The sequence below is a fragment of the Heteronotia binoei genome, chromosome 21, assembly GCF_032191835.1.
Source record: "Heteronotia binoei isolate CCM8104 ecotype False Entrance Well chromosome 21, APGP_CSIRO_Hbin_v1, whole genome shotgun sequence".
Classification (NCBI taxonomy): domain Eukaryota; kingdom Metazoa; phylum Chordata; class Lepidosauria; order Squamata; family Gekkonidae; genus Heteronotia; species Heteronotia binoei.
In genome coordinates, this window is record NC_083243.1 from 193,885,296 (window position 1) to 193,906,748 (window position 21,453).

A 21,453-nucleotide genomic window follows, 5' to 3' on the forward strand; every position below is an offset into this window, starting at 1 on the left:
TCCTGGCCAGGAAAGTCAGATGCTACAATCTGATGGGGTATCTTGCAGTCAGCATCATTCAACTCATTACTATGAAAAGAGACAAAACAAATAATTCATGTTGGTAATTTTATTCCCCTCCCCCCCTTCTCACACATGGAATCGTAAACTCAGAATTCAGTGCATTTCACAGCAAAAAATGTACAAGGAAATCTCAACAGGTATGCATACCCCCCCCCCCCCCCGTTTCTTTTTCTGTATGATTCCCAGATTTTGTGGGGAATGAATATGGTTATTTAGACTTTTCAATGCATTCTGAAATTCTTTACCCTTAATACAGAAGGGGGGGGGGCTCCACTTGACCAGCACACACAGAGTTCATAATTTTTCATGATCAGGAGAGGCCCCACGGTTGACAAGGGCCAGAGGGTGACAAATAATGGTATATACAATGATTGGAAGACTACATCAGAAGAAACAGAGTAAGGCACCGCTCTTAGAAAAATTAAGGTAGACTGCAGTAACAATAATGAAAGCCATTATCAGTACTATTCTTAATTGCCAGCAATTCTTAGACTTCAATAAAATATCAGTATAATAAAAAACAAAGGATATTTTTACCTGAACATTGTTTCCTGATATCAGATTGCAATTGGTTATGTATGCAGTCCCATAGCAAAAACACAAGACTTGTCAGGAATTATAGAGAAATCAAAAGTGACAGTCTAATCACTGGGCATCCACAAATGCATGACTTTGAACATAAAGACAAGACCATTTAAATCACTTGCCTGGACCGTCTAACACTGACTCTCTGTTTCAAAAAGACGATCCAAGGGGAAGGGGTTAAGAGGGAAGAAGGTTAAAGGAAACGAATACAAGTTTTTTAAAAGGTTGCATTATTTAAGTCTAGGCCTTCGTCTTAAATGAGACAGAACATCTTCATGGCATTTCCAACACGAAGCCACTAAGAGCAGTCTTTGAGGAAAGAAATAACCTGGTGTTAAGGTGGTTTTTTTAAAAAAAAATGTATTCCCTAACCCCCTGCCAACTTGAGTCAACTCAAGTTTCTCTAAATCCCACAGTTGCAATTCTAATCTATCCAAGAAAGTTTTTAAAAGGCAGTTGACATGAATCATTCATTCTCCCATAGACACAGATGCATTCCCACTGATGAGTAATTTTTTGAAGTCCTGATCCAGATGGTTCGTAACACTGATTCCAAGTTCAGCTTCTGAAAAGTCTCCTCTTCAAGTTTTTCAGTGTGGATTCAGAGCAGCAAAAGGTGGTTTCTCTTTATATGGGCAATGAAGTTCAGAAGTGGGCAGAGACTGAAACAGAGACTCTGAAAACTGTTCAGGTATTCTCCAGAGGAAAATTAATCTGGGCAAAACAGCATAGCCACTCTGAATGCTCCTGCTTACAGGAGAATGTCTTTTTTTTTAAGATCTTAGGCAGCTTTGCAGGAGGGTGTGCTTAGAAAGAACACAATAGATAAGATAAAGTCTTTAGAGCCATATTAAAAGTTCTGGTGAAAAAGAAGCACACAGCTGGCAAGGTTCTCTTTATTTCTACCTTTTGATTTTCTGCAGCTTTAAAGTGCCCTAGCAGTTTTATTTCTTTTATGCTTACTTAATTTGTGCAATTGTATAAGAATCCCTAAGGACTCCTGGGGAAATACAGCATGTTGGAAGTTGTAGGAATTAGACAAGAAAGAAGAATCATTTTGAAGAAATGCCTTCTAATTTGTGTCCACGGGTTGATTTGGTACAGCAGGCATTCTTTTCCAAAGAGGGTTATAATAAACCCAGCCATCTCCCTGCGATTCAATAGAGAATGAGTTAGTTAAATCATTATTTTCTATATAAATTGATTAGTGGTTGCTAAGTGCCTTAAAAACAGCTCTGAAGCTGAAAACAGCATTTGCTCAAACAGTAATGCAGTCCAGAGCCAGCACACACTGGAATACCAGAGCTTTTGAAGAAGCAAATTGTTTATTATTTATTTTTATTTATTTATGTTTGTTAATTTATATTCCGCCCTTTCCTGCAAGCGGGCTCAGGGCGGATAACAGTAAAAGTTAAAACAATTATAAACTACAGGCTAAAACCGTAAAATACAATAAAACAAATAACACATATATCACAGGCAGTGGTTTCCATTGGGCGCATTCTATATATCAGTACAGCAGTTGGCCCAGAGATGAAATAATAAATTAAGGTAAAATGATATAGCACCATGACAGGCAAGGGAGGCCAAGCAAATAAAAATAAGGATGTCCGCTGCCTCAACCGAAGGCCTGGAAACAGCTCCATCTTGCAGGCCCTTATTTAACCTGATTAAAGTCAATACATTCTGAACTTCCGTCTTATCTCCCAGATATAGTTTATATACTTAGTCTTGCTTGGAAGATTATTTTCCAAGATGTGCTACAGGGTACATCAAGATATGAAAAACAGCCACTACCTCTTTCTGTCTTCCATGAAGCTGAGCCAAGTAACTGCCCACCAAGCTTCTGAGTTTTCCTCATTGCCACCTGGTGGCTTTTCTCACAGGGTTGCCAAGTCCAATTCAAGAAATATCTGGGGACTTTGGGGGTGGAGCCAGGAGACTAGGGGTGGAGCCAAGATCAAGGACGTGGCAAGCATCATTGAACTCCAAAGGGAGTTCTGGCCATCACATTTAAAGGGACGGCACACCTTTTCAGTGCCTTCCTTCCATAGGAAATAATGAAGGATAGGGGCACCTTCTTTTGGGGCTCATAGTATTGGACCCCCTGGTTCAATCTTTTTGAAACCTGGGGGGTATTTTGGGGAGAGGTACTGCACGCTATACTGAAAATTTGGTGCCTCTACCCCAAAAAACAGCCCCCCCCAGAGCCCCAAATACCCACAGATCAATTCTCCATGATTTTCTATGGGAATAAATCTCCATAGGGAATAATAGAGTTCCCAGCAGACATTTCCCTCCCCTCCCCCCACTTTCTGATGACCCTGAAGCGGGGGGAGGGCCTCCAAACCGGGGGATCCCCTGCCCCCACCTGGGGATCGGCAACCCTGCAGATACTTCAAGTAGAGGATTTACTTAATTCCACCCATAACTGAAATCTAAAAGCAAAACCTACACAGTCAAGCCATTTCAGAGGGAAACTAACCAGAAAGGGTTTGTGAGCTATTCCGACAATTTAGGGAAGGGGCATTAAGAATGTAACAGAGAAAACAGTTTCAGCAGGAGACAATTTCCTTCTATCCACAGAGAGCAGAAAGAGAAAACAAAATTTTTAAGATAGCATTTTAATAATAATACTTTTTTATTTATATCCCGCCCTCCCCGCCAGGGCAGCTGACATTTCTGCTGAAGAGAACGATGCTGCATGAGGGTAAACAGCACAGGAACCACCCTCAGGGACAACGTCTGCATTCAAAGGGTCACGCTGGTGTTTAGCTACCTACCTCTTTTTGAAAGTGCTTGGTATGCCACGGTATTCCTGTCTCAGCTCGGTGTCTCTCTTCATTCCTCTGCTGTTCCTCCAATGCTTTCTTATGTTCTGTCGCCTTATCGATGTCCCCTTCCTTCAAGGACTCTGTCACATGTTGCCACAATTTTCTGTGAATTAAAAAAAGCACAACTGATTTTTCAAGCTCTCTTGGCAGGCCACATAAGGCCAATCCTTGCAATTAGTTTACAAGTGCTATCTTATCTAAGAAGCAAAAAAGGGGAACCGAAAGGCACCAGGAAGTGTCAGGTCCCAGAATCCCATTCTCTCCTTGTCTAATACTGAACAACTTTCACTTAGTTTAATTAAATTGCCACCCAACTGAATATGCATGTTACCTCAATTCAGTTCTGAAACATTTAGGCATCCATACAAGTGTGCCATAACAATGTGGTCAGGAGGACCCCCGGATGGGTTGCAGATGCTCCTGCTGGGTCACAAGCCCCTAAAGAGCAGCCATTTCTTTTTCTTTGCTGCTTTTTGGAAAGACCTGACATTAGCGCATATGTAGAGAGCAAGGATGCCACAAGTCCGACCTCTCTTAACATGCACACTGAGAAAAACAGAACAGCAGCAATGTAAGATCAGTCAGTGATGGAGATGATTCCTTTGGCCATCCCGCACTATGGGACATTTTTGGGTTTTGTGTTTTCTGTACACAGCTCTCTGGATCTATAGTCCTATCCTTGCCACTGGTGACAGCATAACTCTGGCCTCCCCATCTTCTTGCCACACTACTCTGGATGTCACATGTCATCTGGTCATGGGCTTTTACGTCAATGAATCCCATGTTCCCACCTGTAGGTTAAAAGATGGTCCCATATATGGAAAGTTTTAAAGCCATTTCCCTAACAGATGCACAGGAATCCTACACTCAACAGCTGGAAATGTTTGGCAAAATTTACTACAATCATACCCATACCCCAAGTGGACCATAAAAGTATAAGCATGAGCAAAATAATTCATGTACAAACCTAATACCAACATTAACAAAACCAGAGAAATGCAAATAGGGCTGTACTTAAAATAACATTTTGCTCCAAGATCATGACATAACCTGTACTAACTCCCAAATTCTGGTTTCTGTACAGATGATACAAATAAAGTTTTAATATATTTACTTTGCAGCAGCAACAACAATAAATTCTATTTATAATCCACCTTCCCCACAATATGTGTGAAAACGCCACGTGGCTCCTAAGCCAGTTTGGCCACCCCGGTATAAATTATAGTGGAGAGTTCCCAAACAGTAATGAACCAGGACTGTGGGAAAGCAAATCAGCATCAGCCAGCCATGAGCTAAACTAGCTTCAGAGAAACTTGACTGACACACACTGATCTAGTGGACTATTTCCAGTTGCAGCCAATATCTTCAGTTCTGCCAGTGAAAGAGAATACCCCTAATATTATCTGAGATGAAAGAATTGGGGGGGGGGGAGAAAAATGTATATGTGTAAAAGACATGTATGTAGTTGGAAAGCTTCTGTGCACTCCCTTCCGGATATTTTTTCACTTCATTTGAAAACTTCATTAGACTCTGTGGTCTGGTGCAGATAAAACGACATAAGGTATACACTAATAACCATAATTAATCCTAACTGGATTCCCTCTACACCAGTCTGTAAACCAATTTTAAACTTTGGATTCCCCACTTTTCTCTAGCTTAAGGAGTCTAAAAGTGGCGAACAATCACATTTCCTTCCTCTCCCCAAAACAGACTCTTTGTAAGGTAAATTGGGCTGAGAGAGTTCTGAAAGAACTTGTGACTGGCCCAAGTTCACCCAAACATTTCAAACCTAAAGGTTACAAGGTTACAATAACATCCACAGCTCACTACAGAAGTTCTACAAAGCAATTCTACAGAACTCTGGATAGCTGATAAGGAACCTGAGAAAAGGCAGGGGAGGTTTATAACTTCGACACTTCACATTCTTCTGTAGACACAACACACATGAGTAATCACACAACAGTTATAAACCAAACTGGATGGAAGAATGGGGGACTTGACAGATCGGCAGCTCTGTTCTAGGGGAGCAGAAGGGATATAAAACCCCAGACACACCCAGGTGCTTTCATTTTGCAGCAGGCAGCAAGAAAGGCAGGAATGGAAGAAAAAGACCACAGACAAAGAGAGAGAGGAAACTGGAACAGTGTGGTGCATCAGGGCTCTGAGGCAGCCGTCTCCGTTACAGCCAGGTACAGAGCCAAAGCCAGTGAGTGGGTTCCTCGCCTGAGGACCAGTGCCAGATTAAACCCAGTGGAGGCCCCAAGGCAGTCAAAATCTTGGGGGCCTCCTTGCAAATTATCTCAGAGTGCCTGCCCCGCCACCCACAGTCCCTGCTGCAGGCTGTCAGGCAATAAGGTTTCAAAGCAACCAGACCTTGAATTGATACAAAGTTAGGCTTTATTTGATACTCCACATGCACTAGAACAAAGAAATTGGGACTGATACAGTGTAACAGTGCAACGCATACTTAAGAGGGCTACATCAAAGATTTCTAAACAAAAGCCACAATTCTAAACATTGCTGAGCTGAGGTGTGAAGGTTCACACGGTCCCTCTCTCTTATCTTATTCCTAAGGTTGGTCTTCCGGAGATGGCCAAGAGGCTCGTCCCTGGAGGCACTTTATCTTCAAAGGGGGATTCTCGCTTTTGTTAGTATCAGGGGGGAGAGAGAGGTTCACATCAAGCACTGGCAACAATCTACGACATTCTACTTTGATATGCAAGGTCTTTCTCATGGTTAGTAACAGTGGTTCAATATGGCAGCGCTTAAGCTAAGCATTTTATTTGAGGAAGAGTTAGATTGCCTGACACAGGCACCTTCTTAAAAGCCCCTTTTACTAAGCTGCATGGGAGAGACAGAGAGAGGCAAACTTGGCAACGACGCCAGCAGCAGCTGCATCAGGCAAGTTGGGCAAAGACAGGCTCAGTTACTGGCTGCTTGTGCAAGCTGGGAGGGCTGCAAGTGGGGGGGAGAGGGGAACAGCAGGAAAAGCCAGTCCGGGGCCCCCAAAGGCATGGGGGCCCATAGGCCAGTGCCTATTTGGCCTAATTGTTAATCTGGCTCTGGTGAGGACTCACACACCCCAAGTGGGATTTTTAAGCACCTATCCCAGCTGGGAAAGTGTCTGGTAGTCTCAGGGCTCTGAGCCACACCCTGTCTCTCTGCTACAGCTGGGCAGATATGCAAAGCCAGTGGGTTTCTCTCACACACTTACCCCTGGATGGGATTTGTGAGCACTTCTCCCAGCTGGGAAGGTGTCTGGTAGTCTCAGGGCTCTGAGCCACAACCTGTCTCTCTGTTACATCCAGGCAGAGGAGCAAACCAATGGGTTCCTTGGCTAAGGACCCATTCTCCCGCCTAACTTTCAACAGCACCCCTCTGCACCATGAGGCTGAGAGTGGGGAACAAGGGTGCTCAACATGGAGGGAAGACATCTCCCCCAACCCCATCACACAGGCACCTGTCCCTGTGGAACAAGCCCATCTTGCCAACCCACCAGCGTGCAGCTGTAATGGGGTGTCAGGGATGGAGTTGGAGGCAGAAGAGCTGTTGGCACTACCAGAACAGCAACTGTTGAAGCTCTTGTAGGAGGAAGTGGAATCTGAGGGTGGTAATGGGGGGTGGGGAAACAGCCAAGGCCTCCACATCTCAAGGAGCTGCACCCTACCCAACAACTCCAGTGCCAAGTCTGTAACATCCAGGTGCAGAGGGGCTCAGACTTCAAGCATTTATCATCCACTGCCCACTGCAGGCACCTACAGAGACACAACCCAAGTCTCCTGCCTCCAAAGGAACGAGTGGCGGGGGGGGGGAGTCTTCTCAGCCGCAAGAAGGGGTGTGGGAATCTGCCCCAAGGAAAAAGACTTGTGCTGAATATGCTGAGGGTGCTGGGAGTGGAGCATCCAGGCAGGCCACCCTCCAGGAGGTCATTTCCATGGGGCTGCTGGCACTGGCAAGCAAAAGGACTAAGGGGAAGGCCCAGGAGGCAGTCACTCACCTCATCGGGGAGATGGAGGGACAACCTCTGTCTGTGGAGAATGTGAATTCACGCCAGCTGCTGCACTGTCTTGCCCCATGGTATTTCACCCCCTTATGGAGGATCCTTGGCAGGTGAGTCGTGCCCTCCTTGCACCATTCTGTGGTGGGGCTAGTCAAGACAGTTGTCTGGAGCATGAGGGTGGACCATGCACTTCACAGCAGATCTGTGGAGCCGCCAGCACCATGGCTTCCTATTTTTCACAGTCCACTGGTGGCAACCGGAAAATCTCTGGACTGCCAGGGCAACACCAGGGACCTGGGAAGAGGAGGAGGAGGAGAGTCCTACTGCTGGGCTACAATGTGGTTCTGCTGCATACGCAGGTTATAGACAAGGACCACACAGCGAGGAACATCGCTGCCAGGATCCGCGCTAGCCTGTGGGAGTGGGTGCCCATGGGTGACATAGTCCATGGCTGCATAGTCATAGACACAGGTGCCAACATGCTGGCAAGGGTGAAGGATGTTGACCTCAATAGCATGGTCTGTATGTTGCACACCCTGTACCTGGTGGTGAGGGATACTCTTGGGCTGTGGAGCAGCAGCATCAACTACCTGGGACAATGCCACAGTGGACATGAGCTCCTTCCTGGAGACCTGCAGACACTTGCTTGCACACTTCTCCTGCAGAATCAGGTCTGCCCGCTGGTTGTGCAAGGGGTATGAGGCGGAGGGGCCCAAACACATCTTCCTAGTGAACATGCCCACCCGCTGGAACTCCACCTACATGATTGCGGATTTGGTGGAGCAGAAGGCTCAGTGCAGGACATCACCTTGTCTGTGCCCATCCTGCATAGGGGAGAGGAACTGAGCATAAGCTTGAACTTTTGGGTGACCCAATCCCAAATGGTTTGTGTCCTGAAACCAATGTCCTGTGCTCCTATACAGTCAAGCTGGGACAAGCCATCCCCGTGATCTGCAGGCTGGATCAACAGCACTGGAACAGGAGGCAGGTCTTCTGGGAGGTCGGTTGCCCTGGTGGAGGACGTGGCAGAGGTTATGTTGCAGGAGTACCTCGCCCAACCCCTTGAATCCAATCCCTTGCAGTGCTGGTCATGCAAGGTCGCCATCTCACCCAACCCTTCCTGTGTGGCCTGAACCTCCTGTCCTGCCCCCCACCAGTGTCCAGAGTGAGCAGGTGTGCTTTTCCACCTGGGGGACATCATTAGCCCCCACCACTCAAAACTGGATCCAGTCATGGTGGATGTTCTTTATCAAAGTCAACCTCCCTCTGCTGGGCTTCCCCCCTCTGGACCTCAGGGAGGAAACATTCAGGACCCCTGTCTCCTCCTAACCTGTGTCAGCTTTCAACCTGAAATGCTTTCCACCCAGGGCAGCTCTCAACTTTAGAGGTTTCCCCCTCCAGGCACCCCAGCTTCTCCCCCCATCCCTCTGCTACAGCAAAGCTGAGTGTCTTACAGTAATCAGGTGTTGGGTTCCTCTTATGGGGGGGACTGCACCCCCCCTTCTTCAGATATTTTAGGTTCTAGGTCACCAGTGACCTCCTACTACAGTCACACATAGGGTTTCAGTCATCAGATGCTGGGCTCCTCTCACTGCAGGATACTCACATACCTTCTAGGTAACTGAGGCAATTGCTCATCTCATTGGTTAGAAGGTTGCTCTGGATAGAAAAGCTTGGGGTCTCAGCAGGTGCAGCTTCCTTGGCTGAGGAGTAGCACTCTCCTCATTGGGATATTAACGTCCCCTCTTCACAAGGTATGTCCCTTCAGGAGTTGTGGGTGGCTCCAAGTCTCCCATTGTCCACCAACATCTTTAACGGTTTTTGGCCTAAATCCATGGGTGGACTCAGGGCTGTGAGCCACCCCATGTTCCTGCTACAGCCAAACAGACGGTCTCTCAGCAGGTGCCAAGTTTGTCTGTTGAGAAGTCACACACACCCTCCATTGGGATATTTTAACTCCCCCTCCTGAGCCACCAGCACCACCAGACCCACTGCAGCCAAGCTGGAGGGGGCGGCAGGCTCAAGCCAGATGCTAGATTCCTTGGCTGAGGAACCACAACCCCCTCATTGAAATATGTAAACTCCCCATCCTCACAAGCTATTCTGTGGATTCAGGGTCACCTGGGACAAGGCCAGAGATATGATCAGCACTTGTCTGCCCATCCCAGCTTAGGTGGTGTCTCGTTTGCCCACCTTGAATGTTTCTATCCCCCAAGAACATTCCTGTGCCTCCAAGGACGATTTTTGTCTCCTCCCAGGAACTTTTCTGTTCTCCCAAGCATTGGTGCTTCCAGCCTCCCACCCACATACGCCCCCTCACAATGTCTGTCCACCCAAGAATCACCCACCCAATTGGGGAAATGGATTCTGGTACTTGCCATTCTTTCCCAGAGCTATGTTTAGGAGGACATGGTGTGTCTTCCTTTTGGCTCTAGGGCCTCTCTGACACACACTGGCCCACCACACTGGGGAGATGGATTTCTGGGTATTGCTCTCAACTGGGGCTATGTTTCCAGGTTGGTTGCCATCTAGCCTCATGATCAAGGGCAACTCCACTACCCACCCCATTGGGGAGATGGATTCCGGCTGCGGCAGCTTTCAACTTAAAAGGCCTTTCCTTCACCTACCGCACTGGAGAGATGGATTCCGACTCTGGCAGCTTTCACACAGGGCTCTGTTGACACATTAGAAGGCTTTTCGCCCTCACACTTGAAGGCTACTGTGTCACAATTCCCTGCATTGGGATTTGTCTCTTTCTTATGAGCTGTCTCTCCCCCCGCCCCCCAAGAATTGTTGCTCCAAACTTCCCCCTACCCATGTCTGCCTGGTGGGTGACCATATCTTGGGCCCAAAGAGAAGGGTTGGCCACCCCAAGAATCCATTTTCACAATGGGTGACTGTCACCTGAGACCAAGGACGTGGGCTGACCACCCCCAGAATCCATGTCCACAACCAGAAGACTGTCTCCTGGGCACAAAGGGGATTGTGGCATGCCACCCCCACACCTCAGTCACCAGGAGGATGCAGGTGAGTTACAGCCTCCCCTGCCAAAGAAGGCGCATTGGCCACCCCAGGATCCATGTCTAAAACCAGGTGACTGCCTCCCGGGCATGAGGTGGAATGTGGCAGGCCACCCCTCAGACCCCAGTCACTGGGGGAGGCAGGTCATTGGCTGTTGGCTGTTTTTTTCCCCAGAGAGCACTTTCCTGGGGGTACCTGCTTTGGGAAACATATTTGGCCCCCCACAGCCAATTCTCACCTATCTTGGAGGGCAGGAAGAGTGGCAGCCTGGAGAGGTCCTCTGTGAGCCTGATGCCTTTGCTTCTGGGGGTCCATTTGACACAGTCCTCCTGAACCTGCGGCTGTGATTTCCCTGGAGAGTACTTTCCTGTGGGCACTTGATTTGTAGGGTCACTACTTGCTGCCCCCCAGCAACCCTCACCAAATGTGGAGAGCAGGTAGAGGAGCATCCTGGGGAAGTCCTCTGCGAGTGATGCCTCCAGTTTGTAGGGGGTCTGTTTGACACACTTATAAGGGAGCACTTTCCTGGGGTACCTTTGGGGGACTGTAACTTGCCCCCCCCCCTAATTCCAATCCTCACCAAACTTGGAGGGCAGATAGAGGAGAGTCAGCTGAAGACTTGCTACAAGCTTGGCATCTCTAGCCCATGGGAGGGCATCCTGTGGCAACCTGAACTCATGAACCTAACAAACTAAGAACCAGTTCAGTAACAGAAAAGGTTGTGGAGATTCATGGAGTCTGACGAACCATGCGCCACTTTGAATCACCATTTTCCTGGTTTGTGCCCAACCCCAGTCTATGCCACTACTACTACACTCTTGTTATGTAAAGAGGTGTCTTCTATTTCCAAGCACATGTACAAAAGTTCTATTACAGCAATTTATTTTTGCTAAAAGGCTCTTTTTAACATTGCAATAACTACTTACAACCCTACACAGCAGATGTACATTAAATCTCTTATCTCCTTGGGGGACTACATTATGGCATGACCTACACATGCAATAAAATGAAGTGGGCATGAGCTGAGATAATGGTTCTTACCCCTGTCCTCAATGTATTTATTTTCAAATACATGGAAGTTTTTAAATGTGAAACACTGAAAACATGCTTTCTCCCATCAAAAGTCTGGAGAGGTTAAATCCATGTTACTACCTCAGCATTTTAATACCTCATCATCATGCAGCGATTGGGCCACTGACAAAGACATCAATGCAATTTAATTGTAGTCATATAAAGGGTTATCTAATATGAGCTAAATATAAAAAAACATGAATGTCCACTCCTACCGAGACTCAAATGGCCCTTGTTTCTCAAGGGGCCGTACTCGTTTTCTTGTCACAGTCAGTTTTGTCAAATCCATGCATTTCATCTCGCCATTGCTGTAAATAAATTCAAGGACACTATTCCATTCTCCTTGCACTCTACAGACCACAGTGTTGGTAGAATTTTGCTTCACTTCACCAGTAACTCTAGAAAGAACAGGTAAAAAGTAAAATCTGAGAAAAGGTATGTTAATCCACTCTGTGCCTTCAGTTAGAGTCAGTTGACATCATGTTATTCAAAAAACAAAGAACACAACAAATGCAGCTTGTGCCCACCCTAAGTACAAGAATTGCCAGATTGTTCCTGCAATGGAAGAAACAATCTTGTGACTTGGTGGTACACAGTTTCTTCTCCATTCCTTACTTGACATTACGCTAGCAGCAAGAACTGTGAGGGGTTATGCAGAAATGACCCACTTATATTTTTCATTTTCACCTTCTGCAGATAAGATAATGTCATCCTTGAAATGCTCTGCCATAAACTGTAATGGACTTGATAAAGACAAACAAATTCAAGCTTACTGTGTGTCATTCTTTTTGTTCTACTTTGAACAGAACATTGCACAGCTGGAAAGAGTATAGAAGAAGGCAACCAAAAAGGCTTAAGGAGTTGGAGCATTTTTCCTATGAAGAAAGAAGAGACTAGGTCTTTAGTTTTAAAAAATGACTGAAGGGGATGGAGGTTTATAAAATTACTAGTAATAAGTCCCGTTGTGAAGAAAAATACAATGGGCTCTAGAAAGAGGCTCTGGGTGAGTGCCCCCCTCCCTTGCTGTCTTCCACCCACCCAAGTGAAGGCACGCACTTCCCCACACACACGCCTGAGGGGGGGCTGATGTCTGTCTTCTGGAGAGCAGTTGTAATTCTGAATGATCTCCAGCCCTCACCTGGAGATTGGCAACAGTGGTTCCCCAGGAGGATGGCATTGTATCTGTCTGAGGTCTCATCCCTCCTCAAACCCCAACCCTTAAATCCCCAGGAATTTCTTAACTGGGAGTTGGCAACCATATCTCTTTCCCTTTATCTGTCCCTCTTTCAGCTTTCCGTTGCCTTCCCCCTCCCTGCAACTTCTACATAGGAAAACGACACTCTTTCTTCACACTGGTGGGGGGGGGGAGACCAAAGCAGCTTACATCATTCTCCTCCCCCCGCTTTGATCTGCACAACCTTTTAAGTTAGGTTAGGCTCTGTGACAGGCCTAAAATCACCCAGTCAGCTTTCACAGCAAAAACCTGGGTCTGACAGACCCCACTCTGAAGCCTTCCCTCCAACCTTGGCTTTCACTCATCTCCTCACCAATGTTCCCTCTAAGCTGTGGAGTCTTGTGAGCAAAAATTCTACTTTGTGAGCTACTGGCATTAAAGTTGTGAGCTACTGCATAAATTACTTTGCTCTGGGGCCATTTTTCCTGAGCTAAGACAAGAAGGTGTGAGCTGGAAGCTAAAAATCTGTGAGCTAGCTCATGCTAACTCAGCTTAGAGGGAACGCTGCTCCTCACCCTTGCTGTCTTTCCACCCACCCTGCAGCCGAAACAGACACTGGCTTTCCATCCCCACCCCCCACCCCGCATATGTGTGAGTCCCCGTGTCTGTGGTGGCTCAAAACCCTGAAACAGGTCCAGAATGCCAAGAAGGAAGAATAATTGGGGGGGGGGGGATGCAGGGGGAGCATGATGATGGTCACAAAGACACTGAAGCACATCATTCCTTTTGTTTGCAGTGCATTGTTGCCACCTTTTCCTGTCATATCCAGTCTTGAGGTGTTTGGCATCAGTGTGTCAAGCATGAGATTTCAAAATAACCAGTCCTTGGGTTTTGAAACAAAGTTTGGTTTATTGATAATCCATGTGGCTCAGTTGACCTAGATATTGGAACTGATACTTAGTAACAACAGAATACAAGCTTTAAAATGGCACATCAAAGGTTCTATAAACAATTCTACATTCACGTGTGAAATTCACACTCTAACTTCCTTATCTCTATTGCGGTTGGCTCATCCTGGGTACAGGCCTCACTGGGCCTGGGAATGAGTCCCAGGAGGTCTTATCTTCAAAGAGGACATTCCTGCATTTGTTAGTAAAAGCGAAAGAAGCCATGGAGGGGGTTTGCTACTTTGATGTGCCTGAATCTAATTCATGATTAGTAACAATTCTATGATCTGACAATTGTAACAACTAGAAAATTCACAATGCTTGACACAGCGTGAGCTTGTGGCATGATTTTTTTTTGGCTTGGCATGGTTGTGTTATAGAGTATGCACCTCAAGGCAGGTTTTTTTCTGTAACGGAATTTATCTGATTTCAGTTTTCCGTCTTCTCCCCCCTCCCTGCAGCATCTACTTAGTAAAAGTACAGTCTTTCTTCACAATGGGGACAAAAGCAAGAAGCAAGTGACCTCAGCAGGGTATAATGACACAGCAATAACCTGGAAATTGGCAACAATGGTTCTCCAGGCAGAAATGGCTAATTTTGAGAATTGATTCTATTCCATGGTACCTGGCTGAGGTCCCACCCTTTCTCAAACTCACCCTCTCTAGGCCCCACCCACCAAATCTCCAGGAATTTCCCAACCTGGAGTTGGCAACTGTTAATTCACATTGGCTGCCATAGAGGGACTGCTGTTGAACAGAAGCAATGAAAGTTAAACAATTACTGTGATATGCTGATGGAGGCTCTCTCAGAAGCTCCATGGAGTTTTATTAAACAAGATAAGTTTTTACCTTTTATCAGCTTCTTACTGCTACGCCCTCATGTTTGAAGAGCTGCTCAGTTCTCAGAATATTTGGGATGTATTTCCAGCTGTAACCTCCCAGGAATATTTTTGGTCTGTCATGAGAAGGCTCTCCTGAGTTCGGTTGAGTATAATTAGATTCTCTCTGGCTGCTCTGGAGTTAAGTAGTAAATAATTTTCAGGTGCTCGGCCATAGAAGCTAAAAGCACTGAAACTTAAGCTTTGAATTACTCCTGCGCTGGTTCTCTCTGCATGCAGGTTGTGGGGGACAGGAGACTATAAACTGTTATAAACTATGGGGGAAAAAGGAGTGTGCCCCTTTGAGGGGGTGGATGATCTGCCTTTAAACAAGCAGTCAAAATTGGAGGATTTCTACGCTCCAATTAAACTCCAAAATAGATATGAAGGTCTGAAAGCTGACGCTGAGGATCCAGAATGCTCACTTAATCAGAGCCAAGTTACTTCAAAGGAGATTCCCCCTTCTCCTCCCCCCTCCCTTCAGGACTTACAATCATATAGACCAGTGTTTCCCAAAGTGGGCGATATTGCCCCCTGGAGGGTGCTGGAACAATCCAGGGGGGTGGTAGTAGTCTTGGGTGCAATTGGGGGGCGGTGAATAAAAACAAGGGGGAGGTGGAAGCATAAAGGAAGAAGAGAAGGGAGAAGAGAGGGGAGGGGAGGGGAGGGGAGGAGAGGAGAGGAGAGGAGAGGAGAGGAGAGGAGAGGAGAGGAGAGGAGAGGAGAGGAGAGGAGAGGAGAGGAGAGGAGAGGAGAGGAGAGGAGAGGAGAGGAGAGGAGAGGAGAGGAGAGGAGAGGAGAGGAGAGGAGGTGTCAAAACGTCACGTTTCTGGGAGGTATCCAGAATTTCTGCTTTAGAGAAAAATTCCCATTCACAAAATAGAGGGTTCCTTTTTATCTCCTTCTTAGTGCAAATTCACCCAATTAGACTACTAATGAGGACCAGAACTCCTTCCACTTAAAATAGAAGAAGGATGCAGTTTATTTACAAGACTGAATAAAAAAATAGAGGTGTACAGACCAACAAGGAACACAAAAACAAAAACCTTACTAGCCAATACTTGCCACAGCTAGCAGCTTCCCAAGGTTGCTTGCAGTTTCTCTCTCAGCAATACAGTTCAAATCAGGAAGTGGAAGCACTGAGGCAATTGCACAAACTTCTCTGAAGAGTTCCAACCTGCAGCTTTCTCCTTACAAGGTTTTCTGCAGAGCATCAAGCTTTTTACAGTCCTCTGGTTACCAGGTGGTTGTTTCTGTTGATTTTAGCCAACTGCAATGCCCCAGACACAAGAGTGTCTTCTGCAGGGGCAGCATGTGGGAGTAGGCAGGGTAGGCAACTGCCTAGGGCACCCCCTTACTCCCTCTTCCCATGTGGCACGAACTCGCCAGCCAGCAGGAAGGCTGAGAGCCCCAGGCAGCGCTACTGCGCTGCCGCTTTTCTTCGCAGGGCAAATATTGCCTGTGCTTGTCAGAGGCTTCCAAGGAAGCCTCCAAAGAGAGCCCCATTTTACCACTGCCTGCTGTTTTCAGGTTGAAAGCGGCTGGGTGGCAGCACCTTCTCATTGTACTAGTCAGAGCTGATGAGCGCAATGGGAAGGTGCTGCCCACCCAGCCACTTTCAACCCAAAAGCAGCGGGCAGCAGTAAAATGGGGCACTCTTCGGAGGCTTCCTTTGAAGCCTCTTGACAAGCACAGACAGCGTTTGCCCTGTGAACACTGCCTGGGCTTCTCGGCTTGCATGCTGGCTGGCATGATGATGTCATTGCCGGTGTATGAAGAATATCCCCATTAGGAGTGCATGGGGTGCCTGGGGTGGTGGAACCCATAGCACCAGCACTGATTTTCTGCTCCTCTTCTTGAGTTTGGATATTTTACTTATCCACTTATATCCCTGATTGGCAAAGTGCTAGAATTGTGCAACCAATCATTGGTACAAAACAAGTAATTTAGCTGGGCCCATCTAGATCTCCTGTCAAATACCTGTCAAACTAGACGGCTTATCAGTTGGAATTGACAGTTCACAGGTGTTTACTATTTTACAAGTGTTTGCCATTAAGAACATGGTCTCTAGGTTTACTTAAGCTGATAGCAACCACACAAACACTTGGGTATTGGCATTTTCCAGGTATGATGCAGACAAACACACACATGATTGCTGAAATGCTCAATTTCTTGAGAGGAGGCTTCTGCGACTTTTGGATGGGGCATTATGGCAGTCTAGTCTGCCCTCCCAACCCAATCCTGTAGCTCAGGGGTGGCCAACGGTAGCTCTCCAGATGTTTTTTGCCTACAACTCCCATCAGCCCCAGCCATTGGCCATGTTGGCTGGGGCTGATGGGAGTTGTAGGCAAAATACATCTGGAGAGCTACCGTTGGCCACCCCTGAAACAGAGCAATGCTCCTTTTTTAAATATCTTGGTATAACTTTCCTGAAGTCCCAGTCCTGGCAAGCCCATCTTAATGCCGCATTTTTAACTGTACGACGTACTATGGGAGTTATTTAAAAAAAATGTTCTTTTCAAAGGGTGGTCAGTTAATACCTCCAGCCCGAAAGGTCTTCCAGGGGAAGGTGGTGTCACAGCTTCTATATGGAGTAGAAATCTGGAGGTGGAATGAGAAAATACTCACCCAGCTAGAAGTTATTCAAAATACCTTTTTAAGGAAAATTCTGGGCCTTCCCCAAGGTACCCCTGCTCCACACCTGAGACTAGAAGTTGGTTTGCCCTCTATCACCTCTAGAGCCCACTTGATACTATTAAAATACTATAAGAAGCTTCATAGTATTCCAGACCACCACCTGGTAAAACACAGTTTTCAGTACTTCAGCAATAGGAATGAGTGGTCCAAATTACTTTCTCTCATTTTACAAATGTACTCTTTACCCTCTTTAAAATCGGTAGTAGGCTGGGACCCAAGTAAACTGCAGGATTGGATTTTTGAAAAGGATGCTCTTTTCAACATCAATCTGATCTATCAATCTAAGTTCTCTGTCTGGTATCCCCAGTTCAAGAAAAATAAATTATTTTCCCGCTATCTTGCTGACCACTCAAACACCCCTCTAAGAAAAGCATTTACTCAAGCCCGTTTCTGAACCATGCCATCCTTATACCTTCAGGGTAGATTCCAAAAAATACCTGTAGACCAGCGTCTCTGTTCTTGTGGTACCAATCAGATAGAAGATATTGCTCATTGTATTCCATCCTGTCCATTCTATGGGCTCATTCGAAATAGACTGCTGAATCAATTTCTCACAAAGTTTAAATCAGAAGAGGAATGTATTAAATTTTTATTGGCTGATGCCATTTCAGATGTTACCCTTCAGGTGGCTACTTTTATCTTTTCAGAAACAAAAATAAGGAAAATAAGGAAAGAAAAATAAGGATAACCACAGCCACCCATACAAGAATTTAGGCCAAGTTATAGTCTCATTCTGTCACGCTGTTTTATTATTTATGTTTTAAATCTTGTTCATAGTTCTGTATTTTACTATTTTTTTAATGTTTTATTTTTATGGCTAGAAGTAAACTGTATACTTTGGGGGGTTTGCTGGGTTGTAATGGCCTATGGCTACAACAATAAATACTTTGAAATACTGTGATATGCTGGCTAACAAAGTTTAATAAAATCATTTAAAAACTTTCATATATTTTAATACATATTGTAACAGAGGTCCAATTTTAACATTCCCATATTACAAAAAAAGTCTATGAGCACCCGAGTGTAGGCTCATTTCATCAATAGACTTCCTCGGGAGTCATCCTTTCTATGTTTCTTCCAGGGTTAACAGCCTCTAGTACCAACCAAATGTTAATGTTTTTCTGCAACATCTTCTCTCTCATTCTGGAATAAACCAAGATAACAACAGCAAGAGATACCACACAGCTGAATGGAAATAAAAAATTCTTACGTTTTTATATTGTTGTAAAAAACTTACCACTCAATGACACTTAAGTGTATATTGTTCATATAGGAGCTTGAGCCAGTTCAAACTTATTCTTAAATCAAATCAAATCAAAATACCTTTAATGGCATAACAGTATTAAAAGATACATTGCAACATACACTTCCAGTGATTAAAATTCATCCAAAAAAGTACAATTCATATAAAAAGCCCTTCTTTTGACAGCAGTTTAGCTCAAAGCCACTTAAGTGTATGATTTTAAGCAGGTCAGTACTGTGCCTATCCTGAATCCAAAAATCACTATTATACCTTTAAGAAACTCCTAGGTAACACACAGCTGCAGGGCGTTATCAGAACTGGTCTTTAAAATTCCAGTCCTTTGCATAGAGCAATTGCCAGTAAATTTTAAGAGGTTTTTGGATTCAGGATAGGCACAGTGCTGGCCTCCTTAAAATCATACACTTAAGTGGCTTTGAGCTAAACTGTCAAAAAAAGGGCTTGCTTGAAATTGAAATTAAAAATGTACAATTAATGATAAAGAATATAAGAGCAACTGGCCATCTAAAGAACAGCTTGCTTAATATATTGTGGAGGGCTACAAGTCATCAAACTCCAGAAGGCTTGTGCATCTGGTTAAAGCTCCCATATGAAAAATATACACTTAAGTTTCATTGAGTGGCAAGTTTTTTACAACAATATAAAAACTTAAGGATTTTTTATTTCCATTCAGCTGTGTGGTATCTCTTGCTGTTGTTATCTTGGTTTATTCCAGAATGAGAGAGAAGATGTTGCAGAAGAACATTAACATTTGGTTGGTACTAGAGGCTGTTAATCCTGGAAGAAAGGATTACTCCCGAGGATTACTCCGATTACTATTGACGAAATGAGCCCGCATCTGGGTGCTCATAGACTTTTTTTGTAATATGGGAATGTTAAAATTGGACCTCTGTTACAATATGAAGTATTAAAATATATGAAGGTTTTTAAATGGTTTTATTAAACTTTGTTAACCAGCATATCACAGTACTTGTTTAACTTTCATTGCTTGTCTCATTAACTGTGATCCCTTGTTTGTTTATTATGCTGAACAGGAGCAAGCAGCCGAGCCTAGTTAAGTCCTGCCAGCCAGGTGGCATCAAGTCCAGACGGTGTTGCCAGGCCTAGGGTAGCCAACTTCCAGGTGGATCCTGAAGATCTCCTGGGATCAGAACTGAATTCCAGATTTCTCTCCCCATCCTGGAGAAAATAACTGCTTTGGAGGGTGGACTGAATGCTATTCCATTCACCTGAGGCCTCTTCCTTTACTGAGAAAAACTCTGGTTTGCCTAGCAACAGCCTCTGGCTAGTACTTCCCAGGGGGGGAATTGGTGGGGCCTTGCCTCCCTGGCTATTTGTGTGGCCTTTGGAGGCTGCATGCAGGGCCGGCTCTAGACTATGTGGTGCCCTAGGCAAGACTAACTTCTGACCCCTCCTCCCCCACACTGATAACCAATTTTCAAAAACAGATGAATTGTCACCGTGACTTCCAGGTGCACGTGTGCCAAACACACACACACAAAACCCCAAAGAAACCAACCATTTAAATCAGCAGAGAGATATTTACATCCTGATACAACTAGGGTTGCCAAGCTCCAGGTGGGACCAGGAGATATCCAGCTATTACACAATTGCTCTCCAGGCAACAGAGATCAGTTCCTCTAGAGAAAATGGCTGCTTTGGAGGGGACTCTATGGCATTGTACCTGGCTGAAGTCCCCACCAAAGCCCACCTTCTCCAAACTCCAGCCCCCAAATTTCCAGGTATTTCTCCACTCAGAGCTGGCAGTCATATGTACAACCCACCTTCACAGATAACACAATAACCAATTTTTGAACAAAAATAGATAAACAACTGTAATGCCAGTAGCTCACAAAGTAGAATTTTTGCCCACAAAACTCCACAGCTTAGAGGGAACATTGCTATGGACTTGGGTTAAGCTCCTGCTACTTGTGCTTTCTGTAGTCCACAAGGAATCTTTTTGTGTGCCTCAGAAGAATAATATATTTGCCATCAGCATTAAGTATTATGGAGCCCACACACCTCAAAAAGTGTATAATGTTATTGTAACCACAAAGGAATAGCAGCAGGAAAGCTGTAAGGGCAACCATACCAAGAAGTGCAACTTTTTGCAAACAACATATTATAAAAAGAAATACTAGTAAAGTAATATAAATATTGCCAAATTAATCCAAGCAAAAGAAAAACATTTCTCATACCCTCAGTGAGCTATTTCCTATACTTGAGTGAAGTTATTTCCCATATGTGAATGAACACTTCTCAGTTATCTGGAAATATGTTATTGTTTTCCCTGCCTAACTTTCCTCCAGAGTGGTGACAGAGAAAAACAGGTTGCTTACCTGTAACTGATGATCTTCGAGTGGTCATCTGTGCATTCACACTCGTGGGATAGAGCGCCTGCGCCGATCCCTGGATCGGTACCTAGAAAGCCTGGGATTTTTCATGCCTGGCACCCCGTGAGCATGTGCAGAAGCCTCAGTACGCATGCTCATGAGGGTCAGCGCGAGGATCCCGCCAGTTCCTTCTAACTGCTGAAAGCCCCTATATCAGGGAGACCGTCAGCAGTGGGCAAGGAGGGCAGGTAGTGTGAATTCACAGATGACCACTCGAAGACCATCAGTTACAGGTTAGCAACCTGTTTATCATTTTCGTGGTCTCTGTGCTTCACACTCGTGGGAGATTAGCAAGCTAGACATATCTGGAGGCGTGAACAGATGGTCAACCAGAAGAAACAGCTTGCAACACCACAGCTCCCAACGGAGTCCTCTGCTGTGTACGCATATCCAAGCTGTATTGCTTCATGAAAGCATGAGGAGAGGACCACGTGGCTGCCTTGCAAACATCTGACAAGGAGACACCCTTTAGGAACGCTGTTGACGTAGCCATAGCCCTAGTAGAATGCCCACGGATGGGTCCAGGCAAC

General features: G+C 45.4%; 1 protein-coding gene across 1 annotated transcript in view; it reads right to left on the reverse strand.

Annotated features, from left to right (window-relative positions):
* Positions 1 to 94: 94 nt before the first annotated feature.
* Positions 95 to 21,453, reverse strand: part of OSBPL11 (oxysterol binding protein like 11) — a 162,555-nt gene continuing 141,196 nt past the window's right edge. Inside the window, exons 11-13 of the mRNA XM_060261422.1 lie at positions 11,790 to 11,972; positions 3,432 to 3,585; positions 95 to 1,798 (exon numbers count right to left, since the gene is read on the reverse strand). Of these exons, the coding sequence (XP_060117405.1) occupies positions 1,721 to 1,798; positions 3,432 to 3,585; positions 11,790 to 11,972 (415 nt within the window). The 3' untranslated portion in view covers positions 95 to 1,720. The remainder of the gene's footprint in view (positions 1,799 to 3,431; positions 3,586 to 11,789; positions 11,973 to 21,453) is intronic.